Here is a 25,616-nt window from a genome sequence, read left to right as displayed (position 1 = left end):
ATTTATCACCCCTCGTCTATATAATCCCCCCTCCCATTTTCCCACAGTAGAAAATGTGGCCCTATGTAAAAGATAGCTTTCAGGTCTGACAAAGGGATTCCAAAGTAGTTTGCCACTGCCTCCTTTTTAGGGTTGAGAAAAAGTGGCTGGCCCAAAATAACCCAGCCAACTTTGTGTCCAAGGTAGAACTAGAATACATGGTCTCCCAGTTTCTAGCTTGATGCCCTAACCATTACCCCAAACTGGCTCTCTAATTCTGGCCCCTAATTACTCCAATTAATCAAGCATTGACAGTCAGGAGGAGAATGGGCAGAGTGGGCAACATGGCAGCCATACATTACACAACACTCATCTGTGCACAAAAGAGTATCAAAGTAAAAAGTAAAATAAATTATTTAACATATTTCATATAGTCAAGTCCATGGATATCAAACTGGCGGCCTGCAGGCCAGATGTGTCATGCCCATCCCAGCTCTGCAAAGGCAAAAAATGTTGTGATACATCTCGCTACATCACGTGACACGATCAAGTTTGACATCTGTGCACAAGACAGTATATAACAGTAGAAAGTTAGCAGAAAAAAACATTGAAAAAGGCAAAAAATCTGTAGCTTTTCAGAATTGTCACATTTGGCCATTTGGCCATTTAAAATGATTCTTAATACTTATGCTTGCAAAATTGTGTCTTATTGCCTGGAAAAGTTATCAGATCTTGTTCTGTTTACTTGGGAGGGGCACCTGAATGCAGATATTCTGCCTCACTTTGTTCAGCAACTGAGGAAGTGGAAGAGGGAGAAATGATCTGATTGCCATTGAAATTGGAACATTTTCTACCTGATGCCTGCCCTCATGAGCATAAAGCTGCACCACTTGTAAAGACCATTAAAAACAGAGGTTTTTGCCTCGGGGGTGGGAGTAAAGAAATTATTTCAGTATTTTTATGGCATAACTGTTGCTTGCGTCTCAGATATCCAAAGTTTTGCAAGTGGACACACTTTGAACCAGATTTAATAGAGACCTAGGGAAAAGGACACATCTTCTTTCTTAAAAGAAAATGCTCATTGAGCATATTATTGATCTTGCTCACACTTTATCTTCCTTTCCATTCACAAGAAGATTCACATGGGGAAGGGAGATCAAAGGAGCTTTGATGTCACTTCTCTGTATTCAGTTGCACAACGTAATTCAGTTACCTGAGTTTTACAACTACACAGCAATCAACTAAGGCACTGCAGGTCCTGAATAATTGATGGAGCGAGATGTTACGGCACACAGATCCCTAAGCAGGCAAGCACTTTCTTTCCTGCACTTTGCTATTCACCCCCCATTCCTTAGTTCTCAGCTACAGCAAAAACCCAAAAAAAACCCAGGAAATTATTTTTTGCCCTCTTCGTAGTTGTAGCACCTTGGGCAAATTTAATTTAAGTTTAGTAAGTAATAATGCTAATAAAAATTAACCATTTATTGTTTTAAACCACTATCTTTTGTAAAACAGATGTAGCACCTAAACATACTATTTTAAAACACCAATTTTGTTCTGCAAGACTCCAAGGAATAAGATGCTGTGGCTTGTATTGCTTAAATGACAGCAGCTTCCAATAGCAGGATTTTATTTATTCAAGGGAGTTTTACTCCACTCGAGCCAAACTCTATACCTGATCGCTTAGTAGGAAGAAGAACACCAGCACACTGAAGTATCTTATAGTTCAGATAAATAACCTGATGGAACGACTTCAGGCTAGAAATCAAGAGAGACATGGTTTCATCAAATTGGAAGTGATCCATCTCTTGCACCATGCTGCTTGCCACGGTCTACTTCGCCTCTAATTCTAAAATATCCTGTTGGTGAATGTGAAGGAAAGTATACCCTGAACGAATATTTCAGTGAGAAATATTGAGAAAGGACATTTGTTATCTGAACTGACACGAAGCTTAACTATGGCTGAGATCAGTATAGGATAGTAAAATATAGGGCTGACTGGGAATAGGGCTAAAGGGAAGGGAAAAAGGTGGGAGAGAGTTTGGTTTAGAGAAATTGAGAATTTAAGGAGTTGTAGTCCACACATCTTGAAGCCCAGCTTGAAAAAAGATGATTTAGAGCAGGGGTACTTAGATCTGGCCTGCGGGCCGTCCTGGAAACGGTGACGGACCGGCCCGCGGTGCCTCTGCCAGCAAAAACAGAGCTCAGGAGGGCTGCATGCGAGCTCCGTTTTCGCTGGCAGGGGGTTGAAGGCGGCCATTGGAGCCAAAAACAGAGATCGGGAGCACATTTTCTCTGGCAGAGCACTTGGGCCACCACAGGCACCCCCGACACAAGTGATGTTCAGCTGGCCACTCCCATCCCTTGAGGTCAAACACAACCCTGATGCGGCCCTCAATGAAATCGAGTTTGAGACCCCTGGTTTAGAGGACATGCATATTGATAGGAAAGGAACAGAAGTGTTATCATTAACATGTCCTTTTTTTCTAAACTATACCATGCCATATATATCAAAAAGTAGGGTAGTACCTGCCCACAGAGTCAAAACTGAAGGGATATTACAGAAAGGGCAAGGAAAAAAACTCAGGTAAAAGAGAAAACAGGCACTTGACCAAGCAGTATCTTTATATCTGATAGATGGACCAGACTGCTTTATTTCTCTGTCTGTCTGTCTGTCTGTCTGTCTGTGGAGAGGGAGAGGGAGAGGGAGAGGGAAGGAGGGAGAGAGAGAGAGAGAGAGACAGAGAGAGAGACAGAGAGAGAGAGAGAGACAGAGAGAGAGAGAGACAGAGACAGAGACATTTTCCCCCTAGGATAGTGATGGCGAACCTATGACACGCGTGTCAGTGCTGACACGCGTAGCCATTTGGGGTGACACGCACAGGATTTCATGCGATTCATCCTCGGCTCCTGCACGGCCGCCGAGGATGAAAGAATCTGTGCTGGAGGAACGGGGGGGGGGCGGGCCGTGTGATCTCCCCCGCCCACACTCACTTACTGTATCGCCGCCGCCCCTTTCTGAGCGCAGGGGCTGCTGGTAAGGCATGCGTGCCGTGCGCACACACGTCATCAGCGTGGCGAGGGAGGACCCGCAGGAGAGGAGCGCGGGAACAGTGCGCGCCTCTCTCCAGTCAGGCCGGCACAGAGAGTCTACTCCTGGTTAGTTAAAGAATTCGCCCTCCCCCTCACTTATCTCAGTTCACGGCAGGGCTGTGGAGTCTGCTGCTTCCAGCTCCACGTCCTCATCAACATGCCGCTCCGGCCCGCCCCCGCTATGAATATTCATATTCTTTGCCCTCGCGTCACTAGGAATATTCATAGCAGGGGCGGGCTGGAGCGGCATGTTGATGAGGACGTGGAGCTGGAAGCAGCCGACTCCACAGCCCTGGTTCACGGCACCCCAAACAAGTTCAATAATATCAAGGGCAACATACGAAATCGACTGATGAACAAAGAAGTTACTAAGCAGGTATGTTAAATAATTTGTTTTTGGTTTATTAAATACAATTATATATTGCAATTATACATTTTTGTAGTTTAAACTATAAATTGCGCAAAATTATGTTTTTGTCGAAGTGACACACAACGCGAGTTATGCTCGATTTTTTGCCGATTTTTGACACACCACGCCAAAAAGGTTGCCCATCACTGCCCTAGGAGGCAAAGTCACCAAGTTCAATATACTTATATTCTGGATTCTGCCACTAACTTTAACAGCTCAGGCAGTTTGATAGCTCTGGAACAGCTGTAGGAGCTACAACATTTTTAATAGGAAAAGAAAACTTGTTACGGTTGTCGAAAGCCACCTTGCCTGGATTGTGGTGAAACAGAAGTATGCTGAAAGGGGCAGGTAAAAGGAAGAAGCATTTATTCTTCTGAAGAAACATTTTTTCATTACTTACTTTTCTCCTCCAGAATTATGCGTCTTTCCACATGCAGAGACACATTCAAGGTACAATCAAGTAGTTAAACTTTATTTCTATAGTAAGTAATATTCTATAGCCTAGATTCTCATCAACTGAAGAGAACCATAGCTCTCCCTTAGGAGACATTATGCTCAGCTTTCAGAATAAACACCAATAAAGTCTGGGTAACCTGACATCTTTATTAAAATGAACAATAGAGTGCCAATTAATTAAATTCAAAAACAGAGATTAAACCATCAGACAAATTTAGGCGTTCAATAGAAAGGAACAGGAACCAAGCACCCACAACCAACCTGCATTTTGGAATATTCCTTATGAGATGGCCAAGGCAGAAGAGCTTTCATTTCAAAGATGTATCTCTCCAGCAAGGCAGAATTTACAAGACTAACAAAAACAAAGACATATACATTAAAATAAATAAATATGAACTCCAGCACAGATCATAAAAAATGGTCTTGGTTACTCACACCGTGGCCTGCATTAATAAGAGGCAAGTTGTTGTTTAGTATGAACATGAGGGCACCTTTTCCACTATAAAGGGGAAATCACCAGCATACATTTATTTAGAAACCAACAGGATTTCGCCCCAGTCAATAAAAGGGTACATATAACAAGGGCATTAAAATATAAAAGCGACAAAAAAGAGGAAATAATAATAAACCCAGACAGTAGCATAAGCAATTAAAATTATATGGAAAGAATGATGGTGTTTTCTTTAGCTGCCTAAAAAAGCAAATAAAACAAACAATACTCTTATTTTGTTATGGAAGAAGTTCCACATCCTGGTTGCTGCTATACACAGATGAGCTACGAACTCATCAAGTTTCCCTTTGCTAGAATGTGGGACACATAACTTGCAGTTGGATCAGATTCAGAGGAAAGCTGGCATCATCACAGATGCACTGCCTTAGACGTTGGGGATCTGCAGGTAAGAACCAGCAGCAGATATGAGCTGGATTTGCATATAAACTGAGTGTGGGAGCCCTGAGATTCACAGTTTATTGCCTATAAAATGCATACCATAAAAGCAACCTGAATACTGCAATTGCATATTCCGAATTTTCTAAAGATGTGGCCATTTCATATAGTTAGCTAGATACAGAAGGACAGAGATATGGAATTCTGTGACCAGATTAATTTCTCCATTGGAGGACATTTAAGTGATGCCTTAGTCAAAACTTGGGAGGGGGGGGGACACATTTTAATTCCCATTTTAGGAGTACCGCACTACTGATTTGTCTAGCTGAACTCAGTGTCTGTTTGCACGCAACCAGTCCAGTCACATCCAATAGTTTCTATGCCTTCTTAGAAAGCATAGATGTACCATCAACCATGGTGGCACAGTGGAAGGCAATACTGCAGGGCTAACTCACTGTTCATTGCAGGAGTTCAATTCTGAAGGTCTCAAAGTTGACTCAGCCTTCCATCTTTCCGATATGGGTAAAATGAGGACCCAGATTGTTGAGGGCAATATGCTGACTCTGCAAACCGCTTAGAGAGGGCTGTAAAAGCACTAGGAAGCAGTATATAAGTCTAAGTGCTATTGCTATTATGAAGTTCTCCCTGTCCCAGCAAAATAACCAGGTATTCCTTTTGTCTAGGGACAAGATAGTACTAAAGCATTACTTTCAGGGAATGTTAAAGATAAAATTAATAGAGGGCTGATACTGTAGGACTTTTAAAAAAAAACCCACAGAAACATGCAGGGAAAAGAATGAAAAAAAAACCCCTTCCTCCCATCCCCACCCAACAATGTGGGCTCTACTTAACGTTTGGGAGCCCAGCTAAATATTCTAGTACATTTGACATTGGACCATCTATAAGGTTAGGATTAGGGTAGTTAAAAAAGTTTTTTATTTAAGTTAGGACACAATTTCTTAGTCTTTAGTCCTCATTAGAGGATACGGATTCTAGAAATGATTCTTGAATGTCAAACCAAGACTATTGACAATTAATGAAAAAGTAAGGAATTAATTTTTAAAGGAATAAGTAAGTAGTTCATTTTTAGTTTCATGTTATGTGGGTTAGGCTACTGAAATTAACAGTGGGAAGTAGCCTCATTGGAAACAAACTGCAAACTATTATAGACAAAGTCTGGTTAACAAAAATAGCAAAACTATTTGCATCAAGATACCTAGTCATCTTAGGACTCTGTGGTTGACAGAGATAAGTTTAGAACTTCCAAACTCATACTTTTAACAAAACTAATTTTAACATCAACAGCTATTTTATTTATGTTGACGCATTATTGATGTTGATTTGATACATGAATAATAACTCTTTTATTAATGTTAATATATTTTATTTTATTTTATCTTACTTTTGTAGTCATTGGCTAATAAGAGTAAAAGCATGTCTCAAGTAGATTTAATGTAGAAATGTATTTCACTGTGCATTTTAAACATTTCTTCAGTGTGGAAGTTTAGAAAATATAGTACACTATTTAGGGATGATGCAAATTTAGTGCATATGACTGAGTTAGAAGACTATGTTTTACTTTTTGTATACAGGTCTTAAGAAGTCATAAATAAGGTGAAAATGGTGTACTTTTTGTTAGCTTCAACTAAAACAACAGTTACTTTTTATTTTGACCAACTCCTAATTCAATAGATATGGAATTGTTAAAAACTGTCAAATGTCATACTATATAGACAATAAATCTCAAACCCACCCACCCCCAAAGTATCAGTTTCACTCAATTTATCATGGCTTAGAGGAGTTTCATTACTGCAAGCAAGCAAGAGGTCATATAGAGAAAGCTGTTCAGGCAGCATGTAAGTTTAATAAATAATATTTATTTATTTAATACAAAATATACCTATCCCCAGAAATAGCTCTCTCTTTCTTTTAAATCCTTAACTTTTTTTCTCCTTTTTTTTCTTTTCACTTTCAACTCAATGGATTTTGTTTTTTTCTCCAGACCAGATTAAGAGGCTTCCAATGTGTACACAACATTTCTTTCTGTCCTGAACACACACTGGCCCTAAACCCATCAATTTCATCAACCCTTTGAGATGTTCTAGATTTGCTCCATTTTCAGGAAGGGAGGGATTCTTCCAGTTTGTTACTTTTGAATTCTTAGAACACTCAACAGTTTATCAATATATGTAACAAAGCTTGGGATATCATTTGTCACAGTCTATTTGCAAGCTCTCTCATTATTGATCTCTTACCTACTGAGAGCAGTTAGTGTCTGTGCTCTCCGAAGAGCAATTGTCGTCTCTACTGGAGTAACAACAAGCAGGTTGTCCAACACGCCACACACAGCTGAAAGGAGAGGAGGCGTGACTGCCATACACTGATTAGGTCTAATGTCAGACTCTGGGAAAACATGTGGACTTGAAGATGCTGTTGTGGTTCTGTCACTCTGACCTAGAACACAACATTCAAAAGAAATAAGCTCCATGAAATATAAGATATATTCCTCACTCTGACATGAATCATAGAGAATCAATCAATTCTATTAGCTACATGAAGCTTCAAAACAACTCTTGTGCTGATTGTTTCCATAAAAACCCAACCTGTCGCTTGCTGTTTCTTAAACTGAACATTCTCTGTTTGGATAAATAGAACAATATGCAACAGTCCAATAAGAATCATCAGACTAGGGCAATACAGGCCCAAAGAGAGTTTTGTCAATTTGGAATATTTAAAATGGCAAAACATACTGTATTTCAAAACAGAGCTGCTGATATCTGAAAGGTGTGCAGAGCTAATCTTTCTGCTTTTCTGCCCTATACCTTGATCACCTGAGAGTTTCAGAAATAAGCTACCAGGTGATGGATGCTGTTTGGACAATCCTATTGTGGCCCACCAGCAACCAGCAGAGCTGGCAGCAGATTCGGACAGTGAGGAGATTGGGGAGGAACATGGGCTAGTCCTGGAATCTGGCTCTGATGGGGGCTCTTTATCAGAGAGGGGCTCAGAGCTATATGCCAGTTATCAGCTGCTTTCAGAGTCAGAGATTAGTAAGGCAGAGGAACAGCTGGACCCTGTTCCCAGTGTGTGCATCCATAGAGTTGCCAGATGAAAGGAACAGTTAAAGAACAGGAGTCGACTTGGGAGTAAAGCCACAGGGGGATGATGATTGGCCCCTCCCAGAGGAAATAAAAGAGGAGCGAAAGGGGAGTGGAGTTTGCAGGAGACATTTAGTTCACTTCATTGGTTTGTGACTCTCCAAGACTCCTTGCCAAGTTTTGCAGATATCGGCCTGGCAGCTCTCCAAGCCAAATAAGGTCTGTGACTATAAATCCTCTCTTGAAAGATTTTGCTGGATATGAACGGGAAGAATTCACAGTAAATTAATAAAAGGGGGTTTTGTCGGGTCAAGGAGTTTGCTTCATGCTCTTGGGAAGCTTGGTCAGAACAAATCAATTCCAAAATTTCTAGCATGCACTGTGTCGCAAGAATATCCAACCTTGAGTTACAAGTCGGTTCAATGATGCATCGTGAATAAGACTAACAGCTGGCGAAGAGGGTGCTTCTATGTCCATAGCACATCCTGGTGACGATGATGCTGAAATTATCTAAAAGGAACCAACATGATCACTTTATTTAATATGCATTTTTGTTTGCTCTTTAACTGAGGTACCCCATCTTTTCGCCCAAATGGTGCTCACAGTGCCTAGCAGCAATACAAAATGCTAAAATTGGGACTATTGTCAAATAAATTCAGACTACTGTAAAGGAATTTAAACCATGGTGTAAACAAAGAAATAAAATTGCATGGGATTCAGTCAAGTAAATCATCTCAACAAAATTTCTGTAGCCAAATATTGTTTTTACTGGTAGGGAAAAAAGTAAGGCAGGAAAGAATCTTGCCTCTCATAGCAATGTGTTTGAAAGTCTGAGAACAGACATGAGGGCGGGGGAGAATCCTGCCATCCCCTTCTCCACTGCCACTTTCCTGTTCCCACCAAATACATTTGATACATTTGGCATGCTAAGGAGGCAAAGGGGAAGGTATTTTCTGAAGACCATTCCAGGAAATACGATGCTTCAAATATTGTATGTGATGTGCGTGTGCAGTGTGTCATGTGAATCACACATGCCTTTGGGCCAGGTTGATTCCTGGTGAATGCCCTGCAGTTTTCTTGGCAAGATTTTTTTAGAAGTGATTTGCTACTGTGTTCTTCTTCCTGGGTCTAAAAAAGACATACTCACTCCAATTCACCTTGTTGACTTCATGCCTAAGGCAGGACTAGAATTAATGGTCTCCAGTACTTTAAACGCTATACCAAACTGACTCTTTCAAATAGTCTACAAGCCTCTATATGTCATAATCACCATATTGAACTGTATTTAGAAACAGATGGCGAGTATACATGAAACATGATGTTGGGTTATGTAATCTTAATAGAATTGACCTATAAAAACTTCATCTTACACATGGGACATTGAGACTCATATCCAGGGTCATCATGAAGGCCAAACTCAACCAGTTCTATTGATATTTAAACTGAGTTTCCTTCATAGAACAAGGGATAAGGATTTGCAATAAAACCTCTAACTTAAGCATGACTGTATTTCTACAGCCTTACAGAGTGGATGGGAATTCCTTTATAACACAATGCAATCCAAATGCCTCCTCCTCTTTGCTAAGTGTGCAACAAAGAACAAGAGAGTCATTTAAGGCACTTTCAATTTAATTAATAACTTGTGCTCATTAAGCACTATGCCATTTAAAGCACTTCCTTTTTCCTTTCCCATTTTGTTACACATGGGAAATAAGAGGTTTTCATTTCTACTATCTGAGCAGCCTATGGAGGGCCCAGAAGCAGACTATAAATAACAAAAGATGCTAAAGCTTTTTGCTTTGCTTTTCAGCACACGAACTTCTCAGCGATGATGACAATGATGAAATTAATGAATCTAGCACAGAGCTAGTCAAACACAAAGATTTGTGTGCACCCTGGTGGTCATAGGCCCATTATTGTTCCAGAGAACATGGCAAGGTTACTACAGAGAACCTACCTGTCAGGCTTCGCCCTACCACTTAGGAGAGCTCACAAGCATACCAAATAATTAAAATGTATTGAAAAAGGTTAAAAGCCACAGGGAAGGAATTTTCATTAACCTCTGTGATTCAAGAACAATCACTAGCTAGTGTGGGAGTTAGTTCTCATATAGTTGGTGAAAAACAGTATGATAGCAATGATTTAGTCATTGCAAAATGGAAACCAGTCCATTCAGGAGAGCAGCCATGTTTTTTTCAATGCCAAGGTACAGGAGCAAAGTAAAGCTCAAGACAGTTTGAATATTGTTTCTGTATTAATGGCTTGTTCTTGAAAAAAATGAAATGGGAATAAATTAATTGTCACTGGTCACCATAAGACTACAGACTTTCTTAATATAAAATAATTACATGAGTCAATTTTCTTGGGAGAAGAAAAATTTTGGTTTTCCCTACCATCAATAGCTAATGCTAATTTGTCTAATGTAAGATATAGAAACAATCCTAGAAATTATTAGTAGAAACAGTTCTCATAACAGAAAATATTGTGGTGTGCAGTAACATTGTTTTAGACAGAGTTCCATTTTTGGAAACGAAAGTATTTTTTACTTTTCCTAACAAAACTGACCGGATGCCTTCTACACTGAAAACATCCACAAGTATTTGTAACATTGGTTGTTGGAAGGTGAAAGGTTCTGAATGTGAGTAAAAAAGGACTAAAAAAGCAGAAGAAATACTAAACTGTATTAAGTAACCCAAGAAGAAACACAGTTAGTATAATGGAATCCTAGTTCTCCAGACAATTCCATTTCACAGTATGTTCAACTTACCCAAGTATCAGTAGTTGACTGAGTACTTGGAGATCGGCTCCCACCATTCTGGACTCCCCAAGCAGAAAGAGAATCTTCAAAGTCTGGAAAAGGGAGACAGAGATGCTTATAAAAGTTTACTCTTTCCACCAATACATGAGCCACACTTTCTCCATAATTTCAAAAGCAAGAGTAAATCTGGGCATAGGTTTACTTCCCTGTAGATCAGGGGTGGGTAGCTATGGCCCTTTTATGACTTGTGGACTTCAACTCCCAGAATCCCTGAGCCACCATGGCTGGCTCAGGAATTCTGAGAGTTGAAGTTCACAAGTCATAAAGGTCATAATTATTCAGTAGTAGTGAGCTGTGGTGTCCAAGATATCAAAGAATAACTTGGTCATCCCTAAGCCTCATCCAGGCAACCACAGTTTGTGGTTTGGTTGATAACACCAAGAAACATACAACTGACCTAACAAGACATCCCTACCTAATTATTTTTAACCTTTAAATAGCCCCTTTCATTATCCAGTATGCAAAAGTCAACAGTTTGTGAAATGCTTAGAAAGTTATTTTTTTTATAAATATAGAAATGTTTTCAATGTTTTTTTTCAATAGTTTGCATATTCTGCGCCTTGAATTGTGAAGCTGAAGTGTGGGCATAGTAATTAATCTTCACTAATAAGCATTTTATGCCATAAAATTGATGACAAACTGTTGTGTATAATTTTACGCTCTGAGATATTGATTTACCCAACAGTGAATAGACTTAAGGTGAAGGTACACTTGATTTAGCAGGATGGAGAAGAGGGGGAATGCTGATTGCAAAGAACGCAGCCACAACAAGTTCCCTATCATTTTATACAAGAGACAGCAATAAGCCACCAACTGTTTACTTCGTGTATCCAACCTAATTGTCTGCCAAACAAATCTCCATGACGCACTGAGAATTGATAGTTTCCACTACATTCCCTTCAAAGAATACATATGAAGTGGCCCTTGCGCACTATGGACTGCTGCCAACAATTCTCATGAAATGAAAAAGTATTTCATAAACCCAGTATGGAATTTCTCACAGGACATCATTAACACAGTCACAAAGAGAAATAAACTGCCATTCTGTTTCTTGTAGGCAGTATCTTGCCGTTTTTTCAGCCTCTTCCTTTCTTTACATTACAGATGTATTCTCCTTAAGGTTTTAATTAATATATACATTTTAGAAATTCAACACATTCAATTATTCTTTTACATAATGAGAAAGAATAACCTTTACTAAAAATAAACCCTTCCTTTTCTATCTCCAATACATTTTTTTTAATTTAATTGCACCCCAAACACTGAACTAGATTAAGGAGCAAAGTTTTGTTTAGTTTAGAAATGCACAAGTATTGCCGTGTTACATATTCATAGAGGACAATACTTTCGATTGTCACGTAATTAAAACTGCGATCATGAGGAGAAATTATTGAAAACATGGGAAAGAGCAGTGAAATTCACACTACGTGAATTCTTGGAAATATCACTTACCATTCATGCCATTCTTTGGGGATACCAGCTGATCTCCCAAGGAAAAATCCACATCAAATGTATACCGACCCAGGTAGCATAGCTTCACCATCTCATTCAAATGCTCATAGAAGTGGCAATGATAGAGCAAGGCCTGCAGTGCAGGTTTTCCAGACAGGGATAGACCAGTTGCTTCATCATGTACGCAAGGCCCCTGGAAGGAAGGAAGCAAGGAAGGAAGGAAGGAAGGAAGTGAAAATGTTCTCCTCCTTACATTACAGCTTCTTATCCTGTGTCTCAAAGATAGGGTACCAAAAATGAAATTTCCTCCTCCCCTCCTTTTTTTTCAGTTTTGAGGACTGTGTTTCTAGGCAGTCCTCGCTGATTGACCAGAACTGGGATTGGCACCTTTATTGCTAAGCAACACAGACACTAAGCAAAACATCCCATGACTATGTCTGACTTACATCACTTCCCATTTGATCATTACACAAGTCACCACAGGTCATTAAATGAAAGATCACATGACTTGTGATTTTACTGCCAGCTTCTCCATTGACTTTGTTTGTCAGAGGCCAGCTGTGAAACATGCAAATGGAAATTATGTGGTCATGGGAGATTATGACAGTTGTAAATGTGAGGACTGGTTGTAAAGTTACTTTTTTCAGTGCCATTGTAACTTTGAATGGTCGCTAAACAGCTGCTTAAGTAAAAGTCTACCTGTACTTCTTAAATAGAAAACTGTGCCTCTGATTGTTAATAATCTGATGTCAAATTAGGCAACTCTCATGTTTTTCTTCTCACAGCAAATGTCAGCAAGAATCCATAAATTGTAAATCCATGAAAATGCAGGTAAACTGCAATTTATAGGTTATTGGGGTGGGGGAGGGGTTCCTCCTCATGGATCTTCATTTTTTTGAAAACTAACTTCCAAGCTCTTAATTGTGGTACAATTGTAATTACAGAATTCAAACAAACTTTAACATTTGTTATAATCTGGAGGATTTAATTAATAAGTTAAACACTATTTTTGGTTCTCCTTACTCTGTTCTTCCCTACACTCTTTATTTTAGTTCACAAAATATTTATAACTTAATTTTAACAGACCTTATCCCCCAAAAAGGATTGGTGAATTCAGTGGCCACAACTGATTATTAAAACTTTTCAAGATGTTGGGGAGAAAGGAGATGATGTCTCCGAGATCGCAGTCAACACTTGCTACTGGATGGTCCATTCGGACCTAAACCATCCTGAAGAGACGGTGACAGGGAAGAGTACATCTTGCTGATCTCAGGGACACCGCAAAGTCCCTGATTGATCCAAGAGAATCTCTTCTTGCCAGCGACAATAAGCACAGCCTCAAGCTGCTGAAGTTGGGACAGCTCCACAACGGGAGGAAAGAGAAAGTGTGTATCTGGTGACGAAATCTTATTTTTATAAAAAGACTGTCCAAAAAAGATTGAAGTTAAATTAAACTGGTAAAGAAAAGGAAATAAGCGCTGAAATTAAGCATTATTGGACAATGTGTTATCTTTTTTTTCTATGGATGGAAGTTTTGTAAACATTTTTTTTTTACTTTTTAAAGTGAAAGTATTGGATTTTCTTCTTCTATTTCTTTTTTTTTTACCTATGGATTAAATCTTTTCCTTTATTTCTACAATACTGGTTGGGATGGATTTTTTATTTTGTTTCATTTAAGAATTTTGTTTCTTCTAAGCCTGAAACATAAAGAAGATATAAAAGGAATATAAAGAGGATAGTAATCTTAGAGGGAAAAGAAGTTACACTGCCACTTGGAGGTTGGAGGTTGAAACCTGGAAACATTGCTTTTTCTTTTTTCCCTTTGATCATTTTGACCTTGAAATTCAAAGGTTTCATCTTGTTTATAGAAGAAATAAGGAGAAGAACAAAGGTGCTCTTTGGATGCTTGTTGGTAGCTGGAAAGAAGTGAAAACAAAGATTTGTTTTTAAACCATTTGTTTTAAGAGTGGCAGTGTTTAATAATTGGAAGGATGGCACGACATTAAAAAGAAACCATAACATTACAACAGCTTATGTTTGGAATTCAAAAATTATTAGAAACAACAGAGAGGATTGAGGAGAGATGGGAAAATATTGAAAATATAAATTGTAATGTGGTAAAACCTGATGGGAAAATGGAAGATATCCAGCAAATGGAAAAAGTGGAGGCTAGAGTCCTAAAAACCCAAGGGAAAAAGGAACAAAGAGACAAGATAACCGTGGATATTGACAGTGAACTGAGTGTGGTTGGAAATGGAAAGAGTGGAACAAGGAAAGGGAAGATAGATGGAAAGGTGCATTACTCCAGATTTCAAGATATAGAAGAAAAAAACCAGAAGAATTTATGGACTTAAGGAGAGAAACTTTGACAAAAACACTATTAATAACCAAAGATAAGCTGATTAAAGAAGCTGTTGGAGGGTTTTGAGATTTTACAACAAGTTGCAAAGAGAAGTCCAAACAAATTTGATTAAGGAAATAACCAGAAGACTAATTCCACAAATGGCAAAAGAAATAGGACTACACTATTACTGGAAAGACAGTTTGAGATATGAAAATTAATAATAAAACACTAGTTAAATTTAGTTAAAATTAGAGCATTATGTTAAAAATGTAGTGATAATGGATGAAGTTAGATAAATGATTGATAATGATAACAATGTATACTTATGTATGGGTTTGTTAAGAGGAAATTTGGTATAAATTTTAAATGGTGAAAAAAGGGGAAAAGGTAAGTTAAACTTAGTCAAACTATTGTTAAATAAATGACTGAAAATAATAATAATGTAATAATTTGTATTGACATAAAAGGGAAATTGGATATAAATGGTAAACAATGATTAAGAAAAGAGGTCTAAAATTTTGTTATTAAATATAATCAATGTTTATTTTGAATGTGTTATAAAGATATAATGTGACTGGATGATACTGAAAATAGATAAGGGAATGCCATTATGTGGTTTTGTTTAAAATTTTGGAATTTTTAAAGAGACGTTAAAACAACTATAGTCATATGAAGTATGAGGTATGATGATAGCAATATATATAAATATATTTGATGTAAAATATATAACTTGACATGAATCATAGGTGATGACTGTGGAAGGGATGCACGAAAGTTCTTTGTAACCAACTGACACACTTTCTACAATTTGTAATGGAAGATGATTTTAAGGTGTTTGTTTGTGTTTATTCAATATATATATATAAGATATTGAAAAAAAGGAATTTATAAACACCCATTTATGGAAGTCCTTTGTTTCCCCCTTCCAATCTTTACTAATACAAAATATTTGTCACTACTTTTTGTTTCAAATGAGCCCCCAGGAAAGAATTTGCTTAATTATCTCGGCATGTGTGCTTTAATTCTACCATAGAAAATGGGAATTCAAGTGCTGACTATCCAAGCACGATGTACTGACCAAATCAAGCACGACAGCTTTGCAGATGCTAGGAATGATCATCACATTGAGTCAATTTTTTTAAAATACTTGACTCAACTGAGTCCAATTTTAGATTTTTATGCCTAGTAGTTTAAAGTCTCAAAGGTATATTAAAGCCACAGGAGTCATAATCATGTGTGTGAAACAGTGGTGGGTTTCAAATTTTTTTAGAACCTCTTCTGTAGGTGTTGCCTGCTTTGTGGGAGTGGCTTGCTGGCCATGTGACCAGGTGGGAGTGGCTTGCCAACCATGTGACTGGGTGGGAGTGGCTTGCAAGCCATATGACTGGGTGGGAGTGGCTTGCCAACCATGTGACTGGGTGGGCATGGCCAACTTGTAAAATGTGGTGAAACTCTCTTAACAACACTCTTGCTTAGCAACCAAAACGTTAGATCAGAAACTCTGGCATTTGAAGCACGCAAGCCTTAAAGCTGTCAAGTTACAAGACCCTTGCACCCCAAACCCTTTAGAAAAAAAACCCCAGGGGGGGTTTTTCAAACTTGACAGCTTTGTGGACTTCAACTCCCAGAATTCCTCCTCTCGCTCTTCAACTTGATGATGTGCAGACAGGCAGGGGCAGGGAGCTGGAACCGGTTCTAAACGGCACTATAGATTTGTGGAACCCCTTCTATAGAAGAGATTAGAACTGGCAGGAACCCACCCTTGGTGTGAAATGATACCAAGCACCTTGAAACTATATAACATTTGTGATCCACTGAACTGGAACTATGTGTGGTAATTATTGACTTCAAAAATATTGTTTGTAAGAGAAGAAAATACTAACCCACCAAATAATCAACCTTGTAAATTAATTGTTCTGATAATAACACAATGAATCTTAATCTTCTGCACTACTCAATCTGCTCTTCTTTATAATAATATTTTATTTTTGCAGTGTTCACTATAGATGTTGCTCTTTCTAGTGCTTCAAACATTTAATAAAATATATAATTTAAATAATCATTGCAATTCTTAGGCCAATTCTCAATCATGAATGCATGACTGCATGTAATATATGTTCTGCCTCCCAAACCACCATATATTCTCCCACTGTGGGCTCCTTGCATGATTCAGAGAAACTGTGACATGGGTGCATTCATTTCATGATTGAAAAATTGGATTATATGTAGTTCTGAATGATGTGGGATGAAAACAATTGACTCCCTATTTGAAAAGTTGCAACTGTGACTTTTACAGAATTTGGTGCATCCTTTGAAAAATAATGATACCTTGAGAGGAATTGTTTAGCGTCAGACTCAATAAAAAAATGCTTAACTAATTGGCTTTTTGCAAAATCATCTTACACTATTGGATCAATAGAATTTGTTTAAAAACTCAGAAATTCGATCAACATCTTTCCAGGTGAATAGTACATTAATAGTTAGTTACTTCCCATTTGAAATAGCAAATTTAATTGCTAGGTGAATGCTTCTTAATTACAACTGAAGACTTCAGCAAATTTGGGATTGACTGTGTATGTTGGCAGGTGAACACGGTGCTGCAAAATGTATTAGTACGAAATGAAATGATTACAGCATCCTAGAATTCTATAAAGTTTCTTACATTGCAGACCAGCTTAAAAATGAGTCAGATACCAGAAATCTGGGTGAGAACCTCAGGTTGGTTGCTTCAGGATAGTCAAATAACATTCAATTTTTCTTTTAATCTTTTAAAAGAAATGAACTGAAAAAAATATGGCTGGGGTTCATTTTTCAGTTCTCTTACCCTCATTTAAGAAAAACCTATGTGGTTTCAGTTGTAACTCTAACATGTTTAATATAGTTTGTCAGAGTTGCATCTGTTTTAAGTGGCAATAGTATTTTTAGCAATAGCAATAGCACTGAAACTTATATACCGCTTCATAGTGCTTTACAACCTTCTCTAAGTGGCTTACAGAGTCAGCATTTTGCCCTCAACAATCAGAGTCCTCATTTTACCCACCTCAGAAGGATGGAAGGCTGAATCAACCTTGAGCCGGTGAGAATCGAAATGGCAAACTTCTGACAGCCAGCAGTCAGCAGAAGTAATCTGCAGTACTGCATTCTAACCACTGGGCCAATACGGTTCTTTACACTAGAATTATAGTAGCACCTAAAATTATATTATCTTTACACCACTTTCTCAGTGGCCTCTAAAATTGTGTTAATCCCAATATAGAACTGGCAGACAACACTGATATCTTTCATTCAATAAATGGAAATCTGTTCTAAAGACTCTTGCCAAATTCATTCTTATGCTATCAGTCATAAAGTCTAGACTATCAATATATCCCTTAGGTTGTAAAGAGCCATCATAAATTTTAGATTTGATTTTCATTTCTTTAGTCAGCATCTGGACAATGATAATCTCAGAATCAGTATGTTGCTGTTACACTGGTTTTGCATGTTTTCCAATTGTGGGCAGCTTATTTTGTATCATGTAAGTAGAGTCTTAGGTTTTTTTTTCCAGTACATCTTCAATTTGCTTTAGCCATATTTTTGTTGGTGCTGTTCACTGAAACTTCCCTTGTGTGAATTACTTTTTCCACTGAGGTCTGTAAAGGTGATGTTCTTCCATTCTGCATACATGCCCAAACCATCTTAATACGCATGTTTGTCTTTCAACCTCTCTTGTAGGTTATTTACTGAATCTCATTCTTATAGTATCTTCAGACAGTTGTGGAGGGAGATTCCAGAGGATGTTGTTGGTGTCACATTAGGAAATCATCAAGATTGTTCAGGCCTGCATTTAACCGTGACCATGTCTCAAATCTGTAAGATTTGAGCAAGATTAGCAGGATCGTGCCTGCAAGATCTGCATCTCTGTTTTCAGTGAAATGAGGCACCACATTAACAATTCAAAGAAAAGCAGTGGCTCTGCCAATTCTGATGTGTACGTCTCCTTTTGATGCTGATTTCCATTCTTCTACCAGTGACTTAAGAAACTTGAACTAATTGTTGACCCAATCTATTTCGACTCTGTTGGATACTGACAGTCTTTCTGATGCAATAGGTAGTTCTCTAAAATATATATGTATACATATATACAGTACATGTACATTCTCATTCTCTCTCTCTCTCTCCATCCCCCGCTTTCTCTCTGAATCATATACCATGATTCCCCAAAAATACAACCTACCCTCAAAGTAAGTCCTAGGATGATTTTAACCCATGTGCCCAATATAGGTCCTACAGCCAAAATAAGCCCTAATTATGACCCTGCCCACTCCAGGATATATGGGTAAAATTTAAGCTGGGGGGGGGAATCGGGGGATCTGCCCTACTACTTACCTTTGGATTGTTGCAACCAGGCCTCGCACACCCCTACACCTGCCTTGGCAGCTCATTTCTTCTGTAGCCGGCAAGGCTTTCCTGAAGGCATCTGCAGCCAATAACAGAGTTTCGGATCGATCTGGAGCTCTGTTATCGGCTGCAGAGGCCTTCAGAAAAGCCTTGCCGACCACAGATGTTCCTGAAGGCCTCTGACAGCAAAAAGGAGGCTGGGGGTGATGCACACAAATTAGGTGAGTCAGGGAACAACATCCCATCCCCACCCCAAAAATAAGACCCAGTGCTTTTTTTGTGGCAAAAAATAAAACAGGATCTTCTTTTTGGGAAACACAGTGTGTGTGAGTGTTTGTATGTGTGTGTGTGTGTAAAAAAAAGAGAGAAGAACTCTGTGTTGTAATATTATTTTACATTTATACTAGTGCAATGAACTTGGAAAAACAAAATAAAATACTGCTTCAATTTCACTGAAGAGAAAAGAAGAATGGCTAGAAAACCTATTACACCTTTTGTGAATTTTTCAACTAGCGTTTCCACCATATGCTGATTACTGCTACTTGCTCTTAAAAACCCACCCCCCCCACTGGGTCCAATCCAATAAGATTTATTTAAAAAGCACAGATTTACTGTTGAAAGAGAGTTCTTAAGCATCCATGAAAAATTTAAAAAGTTAATCACAAGCATACTAAAAAGCATTAAGATAACAGCTTCACACTGACAAGCCACAAGTAGGCAGCTTGCCAAACTGTCTATTATTAATCTGGGTTGGCACTGTTCCCCAAAGCAGGAATTCCATTTTCATCTGCATGTCCTTCAAGTAGCTATATTAAGTTGTTTTAAAATTAATTTCGCAAACAACTGTTTGAATAACACCAAGTTTCTGTCAATGCCTGCTTTCACGTGTCTCTCTTTGATGCCACTACCTTTGAGGGTAACAGAGTAAAACATCAGTCCAAGTAGTGAGTCTTGCTGTCATGGAGATTCCTTTGTTCCTTTAACTGTGAAAAAAGTTTTCTGGCTCTATAACTTTTATTACTAAACGAAAAAGACAGTCTCCCACTGCCAACAAAAGCCATTCTAGTCTGTTTATAGAGTTTCAGCAGGGAGGGAAGTAAGAATATTAGTGATTTTTGAAGGAGGACTGAAGAATGCGGACTTAAACTTCCAGTGAGTGGTAAAGAAAATGCCCAACTGGAGAAACAGGGAAGCTGAAATTTATCTGGCATTAAAGAGAGATAATCTGCTCATCCATATGTGCTCCATGTAGCTGCTTTTTTTTTTGTGAGGGGATGGCAGGAACTGTGTTTTTGCAGTAGGCTTGCTATCAACTGGGAGTCACAACATTACATTGTGTATACAGCCACTAATATTGCCTATAAGGACTTTAAATTCAACTCTTAAATCACTTTGAATTGTATTTATTTGTTAAATAAATATTTATTTAAAATTTATTTAGCTTTCTTTAAAGATTAAGAACTTTCAGACTGGCAACTTTTATGAAAATCGCTGGTCCAACTCTTCATCCAACTCTTCTTTAAAAAGCAGTTTAACTACAAGTATAAAAATCTGTATTTTCTGGAATATACAGCAAGAGGATGATTACCCTTGGCTTTGGAAAGTTTCAAACAGATTTAAAATTTGGACATTGATTGAAAGGATTCTCTCCCTTGGGGGAAAATGTTCTGTTTATAATTTGTGCTGATTCAAAAGACTTTGAAGATTAGACATTAGAGGGCACCAGAAGTCTACTTTGAAAGAATTCTATTTCATTCATGGTAACATGACGTTTTTGACCAATTTAACTCTTAATTAGCAGTGCTGGTGTAATTACGGAGGATTCAGCCCCACTGAATAAAACTGAAATTGATTTAAAGATGGAATTAAAAATCACAGCTTGTAAGAGATGGAAACAACAAATGAAAGATGATTATTCAAAATTGAAAAAAACAAACAAATAATAAACCAGACAAGTTATTTGGATTATTCCCTTACACTGAATTTACAAGAGGGGTTTGCTGGGGTTGCTGCATTGGAAGTATAAAGAGGGCTTGATAAAAATGAAGAAAACAATTTGGAGAGGAAAAGCGTATGCGAAGATAGATTCTAGAACTTTCTTTGAGGATTTTAAAAGACTCTCCACAGAAAATATATAAAATTAATTTATTTGACTAAGGTTAAAAGATTATTTTGGGGAATGTTGAAAAGCTTCTTGATTAGGACTGGATTATGATGGCTATTTCTGGCAATGCTAAATTATTTTTGAGTGGGGTGGAATTTTTATTATTTCAAGAGAGATGAGAGTTATTTAAAGAGAAAGGATGGTTTCATCTGGGTGCAATAGATAATTTGTGATACTTAGGTTGTCATTTCTGATAACCCCTGCTGGACTTTTACTGTTTAAATAGTGAGGGATGAGGTTTTAAAGATAGCTTTATAGATACTGGGGAAAGTTATGGAATGAAGAGCTGTTTGATTTTAACCAACAGTGGTAAATTCTTAACGTTGATTATACTTGCTCGGGATGAAGGGGAGGATTTTTTATTTTTATTTTTACCTTTTATCTCGGTTAATTTTTTTCTGCACCTTATTTTTTACTTGTTTTTCTTTAATGTATCTATTTTGTAGTTGTATAAGTTTGACTTATATAATATAAACTGTAATAAAATCATTGAAAAAAGAATACCAGCTTATTAGTACTTCCCCTTTTCTAAGTCCAACTTTGAGGAGAACAGAGACAGGGAGAATATGATACTATCATATTATATCAACAGTATCAGGCATTCCAAAGGCAGCTTTAAAAAGCTGTGTTACATTTTGTTTCATAAATTCCCCCCCCCCCCCACTGCAATTCTCAAGCAGCATGATCTCATCCACATTGATACACTTCATTTGACTAGATCCAGCCATGTTGCTCAGGAATTCTGGGAGTTGAAGTTCACAGATTGTAAAAGGGCCATAGTTCCCCATCCCTGTTTTGGGCCATCATCAACCCATAAATTAATTCTGAACCACTGTGGAAAGCATTTTGATGGGAAAACCTTGACAAATATTTGTAACATAAAATACATAAAACAAATTCAATCCAATCAGTTTGAGAGCAAGGAAGAAGGAATGTGATGGTGGATTTTCCTCTCAGAGATCACACTTGTATCTTTGACCTTATATGAAAAAAACCATGTAATTCTATGGCCTTGGAACACTGCTTCTATGATAGTAAATTACAACTAAATTACATTTATCAGGGAAACTGAATTCAGATATGTTTTTTTAAAATGAAAATACTTGTGAATCTTATTTGAATGATGGGTCTATTTTCAAGACATTTCTAAATCTACTTTTTAGGTTAGCTTAACTTGAAAACCACCAAGTTTTTGTTTTCATCTAATATAGAAAGCTTTGTTTGAGGGACAACAACACTAGGAGAAAAAACCTTTTGCTTCTCTATTAACAAGGTATTTGTTAAATTATGTACAATTTCACATCCAGGTACATCTAAAACAGCTTGTACTCTTGCTAAATTACAAATTGCTGTGCATAATCCTATTGATGAGCAGTAATAACATATAAAGTCAACCAGTCACCTGCCAATTGGAGTCTTTAGCCTCTTCACTGGGCAGTGGGATAACCAAAAGATTCTGAAGAATAAATGCAGCCTACAAAGAAAAAAAAGAAGACAAACATCAACAGTGCCATCTGGCTGCATTTAAAAGAATCTAGGCTAGTACATACTGAATCAATGCAATGCAAAGTATGCATTAAATTCATACGTCATAATTTTTCTGTTTTAAGCTTTTGGCCATGGAGTGGATTATTTAAAAAGGAATCAAATTTTGCATTCTTTAGTAGAATTGAAGCAGAGATGGAAAATTTCCTTTCTATGTAATGTAATTTTTCTAACAAGTTCTTACACAGATTGACAGTTTAAAAAGATGAAAGTATTTGTAATTCAGCTACAATTAAACTTATTTTTAGTGCTAATGTTTTAATTGTTACAGTTCAGTCTGAAAATTGCTTCATGTTGCTTAATTTTTCATAATGTCTAACTTTATTGGTTTACGCTGTGGAGAAAATGAGGTATCCCTTAAAATTATTATGAAAAATGGTTTCATTATTTTACATTTCCCTCCTGGGAAACTGCAATCCCAGAACACCTAGATGGTCTGTCTAAAGGCATCTTATGCTCTATGAAAAATAGGAGTAAGAAAGGTCTTACTCAAATTCAAAAATTGATGCAGTGAACTTATTGGATATAGGAATAAATGTGTGTGTGTGTGTGTGTGTGTGTGTGTGTGTGTGTGTAAAGGGGAAGGGCAATGGCTCAGCCATTGTCTTGTCAGGAGAGGTGACAGCCCAGGTTCAGGATCTGATTACCTAGGATTTGGAGAAATATTATCTAATGTAGCAGATCTAGCACTATTCGTATAAGAATAATCCACTGTCAAAGTTTTGCCTTTAATTCCACACTGTACTTGTTTTCATTGTTCACTATTTCTTGGATAATCTTTTCAGAAGAGAAAGGGAGACAGGCAAAAGCTAAGGGCACAGTCCATGCTCTTCTAGATAAATGACCTAAGCACTTGATTCAATCCAAGCAAGTACCAAGTTATAATCAGTTGAAAATTCATGTTTACATTTCTGGGATTTACAAACCTCTCTTCGCACCATGCTGCATTCGGATTTATCCAGAAGGATGTTAATTACAGTTCCCCATAATCCTCCTGATATGTTCTGGCAACTTTCTGCTAAAGCGAAGCAGCCCACGTCTAGTGATGTAAGTGCTGATCCTATTGCAAGTGAAGTGAACTTTACCTAATAGCAATGAAAAAAGAACACATTAAATTTATTTAAATATTTGTGTGGCTGCTTATCTTAAAGCACAACTCTGGATGCTATGTATTATAACTCATCTTCCCACTAAACTTTTTAATGCATTTTATATAGCATGTTGATGATTTATAAGTAACTGTTTAAATTAAGTACTGCTTTAATAGTATCATTTTTAAATTATTTGCCTCAACCTAGTTCAGTGTTGGCAAACCTATGGCATGCATGTCAGAAGTGGCACATGGAGCTCTTCCTTGTTCCGGCCAGCTGGTCTTCGTGCACATGGGAGCATCAGAAACCGGAAGAGCAGCTCCTTGGGGTGCATGAGCGCCAGAAACCAGAAGACCAGGTGACCAGCACGCTTACACATTCTGGAACTTGGAAGCTCTGCTTCCTACTGCGCGCATGTGCACTGTGGAACTGCTCTTTCAGTTATCAGTGCTCCTACACGTGTGTGCTTGGCAGCTGCTCTTCTGGTTTCCAGCGCTCTCCCGTGTGTGCATGCTCCCATTTCATCACCTGGTGCTGAAAAGGTTTGCCAACACTGACCTAGTTGCTAATATTAAACATATGTTTTTAGAAATTAATGGAATTAATGGAGCATACAAAGTCCATATACAAAATCTTGTAGGATAAATATTTTCAAACATAAGAAACTAATCATTTTCCTGCAAAACTATAGTAGCACATATCATGGCATGAAGACAAACTTTTTATCCTAAACCCAAGAGAATTAAAAAAAAATCCAAATTTAAAATCTCAGTAAATTAAATTTAATTTTATCTTTTTTTTCTCTTCCCCCACAATATGCTTAAAACAGCAAAAAGAAATATTTCTAAATCTAACAATCATATGTATGAAAACATTTTATGCACTGGAACAGTGGTTCCCAAACTTTTTCAGTCTACCGCCCCCTTGGTGCTACAAACTGATCCTCAGTGCCCCCCACCCGGTGGTGGAATTCAATTTTTTTTCTACCGCTTCTGTGGGTGTGGCTTGGTGGGCGTCATGTGACTGGGCTGTTTGCACGATGGAAGGAAGATAGTAACAGTAAAATTCAAAACTGTAACAATTAATTGCACATTTATTCAAAATCCTATTTAAAAACCTTTTTAGTTAATGTTAATTCAACAAAATTGTTGAACATGATCCAGTGATACCAGGTTTTCAAAGTCTGATAGTCATTTATCAAGAACCTTAGTGACTAGTAACTTGGTAAACTCAGTAAAATTTGGTAACTACTTCACTGTTCAGTAAATTCTTAATGTGATGGATGGGCTTGATGAAGTGATACCAGTTTCCCAAAGTCTGGTTTTAAGTCACTTAGCAGGAGTCTTAAATCACCACATTCAGTAATCTGGAGTTGATTTCTTTGCTTGGAGAGAAGTTGGATGACCACACTGAAGCTACGTTCCACCAAATATGATGTTGGAAATGCAACAAGAAACTTCTTAACCACTGTCCATAGTGCAGGATAGTGATCAGAAATTTCTTTCTGTAACCAAAACTCTTGGTATGATTTCTTAAACTTTGGCTTCAGCTCAATGTCATTGTGCAGCTTTATGAGTTGTTCCTCCACTACCCTATCTTCCTCAGTATCTGAAAATGGATTTATCACCCAATCTGGAATTTCCATCAAAAGAAGATCTTGATATCGCTCAGACATATCTTTATGTAGCATGTCCAAATGGTCACAAAAAATTTGAAGATCATCATCTTGTATCCCATCTTTCTCTTCTAGCTCAGAGAAGCTCGGAAATTGGTATAGCTCACGACGGCCTATATTGCGCTTGAATAGAGTTAACTTTGAAATAAACATAGAGATGACAGATTTGGCCTTGATAAGAATTGACCTAATTTCCTTGCAACTGCAAATTCACTTCATTGAACTT

General features: G+C 37.7%; 1 protein-coding gene across 2 annotated transcripts in view; it reads right to left on the bottom strand.

Moving 5' to 3' along the window:
- The window catches only part of RTTN (rotatin), a 101,031-nt gene that overhangs the window by 26,985 nt on the left and 48,430 nt on the right, over window positions 1–25,616 (bottom strand). For both annotated transcript variants that reach the window (XM_032223051.1, XM_032223052.1), the window contains exons 31-37: window positions 23,551–23,709; window positions 22,482–22,553; window positions 12,192–12,384; window positions 10,689–10,771; window positions 8,323–8,431; window positions 7,079–7,277; window positions 4,199–4,289 (exon numbers count right to left, since the gene is read on the bottom strand). In XM_032223051.1, coding sequence (XP_032078942.1) covers window positions 4,199–4,289; window positions 7,079–7,277; window positions 8,323–8,431; window positions 10,689–10,771; window positions 12,192–12,384; window positions 22,482–22,553; window positions 23,551–23,709 — 906 coding nt within the window. The remainder of the gene's footprint in view (window positions 1–4,198; window positions 4,290–7,078; window positions 7,278–8,322; window positions 8,432–10,688; window positions 10,772–12,191; window positions 12,385–22,481; window positions 22,554–23,550; window positions 23,710–25,616) is intronic.

This window comes from Thamnophis elegans, chromosome 8 (assembly GCF_009769535.1).
Source record: "Thamnophis elegans isolate rThaEle1 chromosome 8, rThaEle1.pri, whole genome shotgun sequence".
NCBI lineage: Eukaryota > Metazoa > Chordata > Lepidosauria > Squamata > Colubridae > Thamnophis > Thamnophis elegans.
This window is presented reverse-complemented; position numbering and strand designations above follow the sequence as displayed.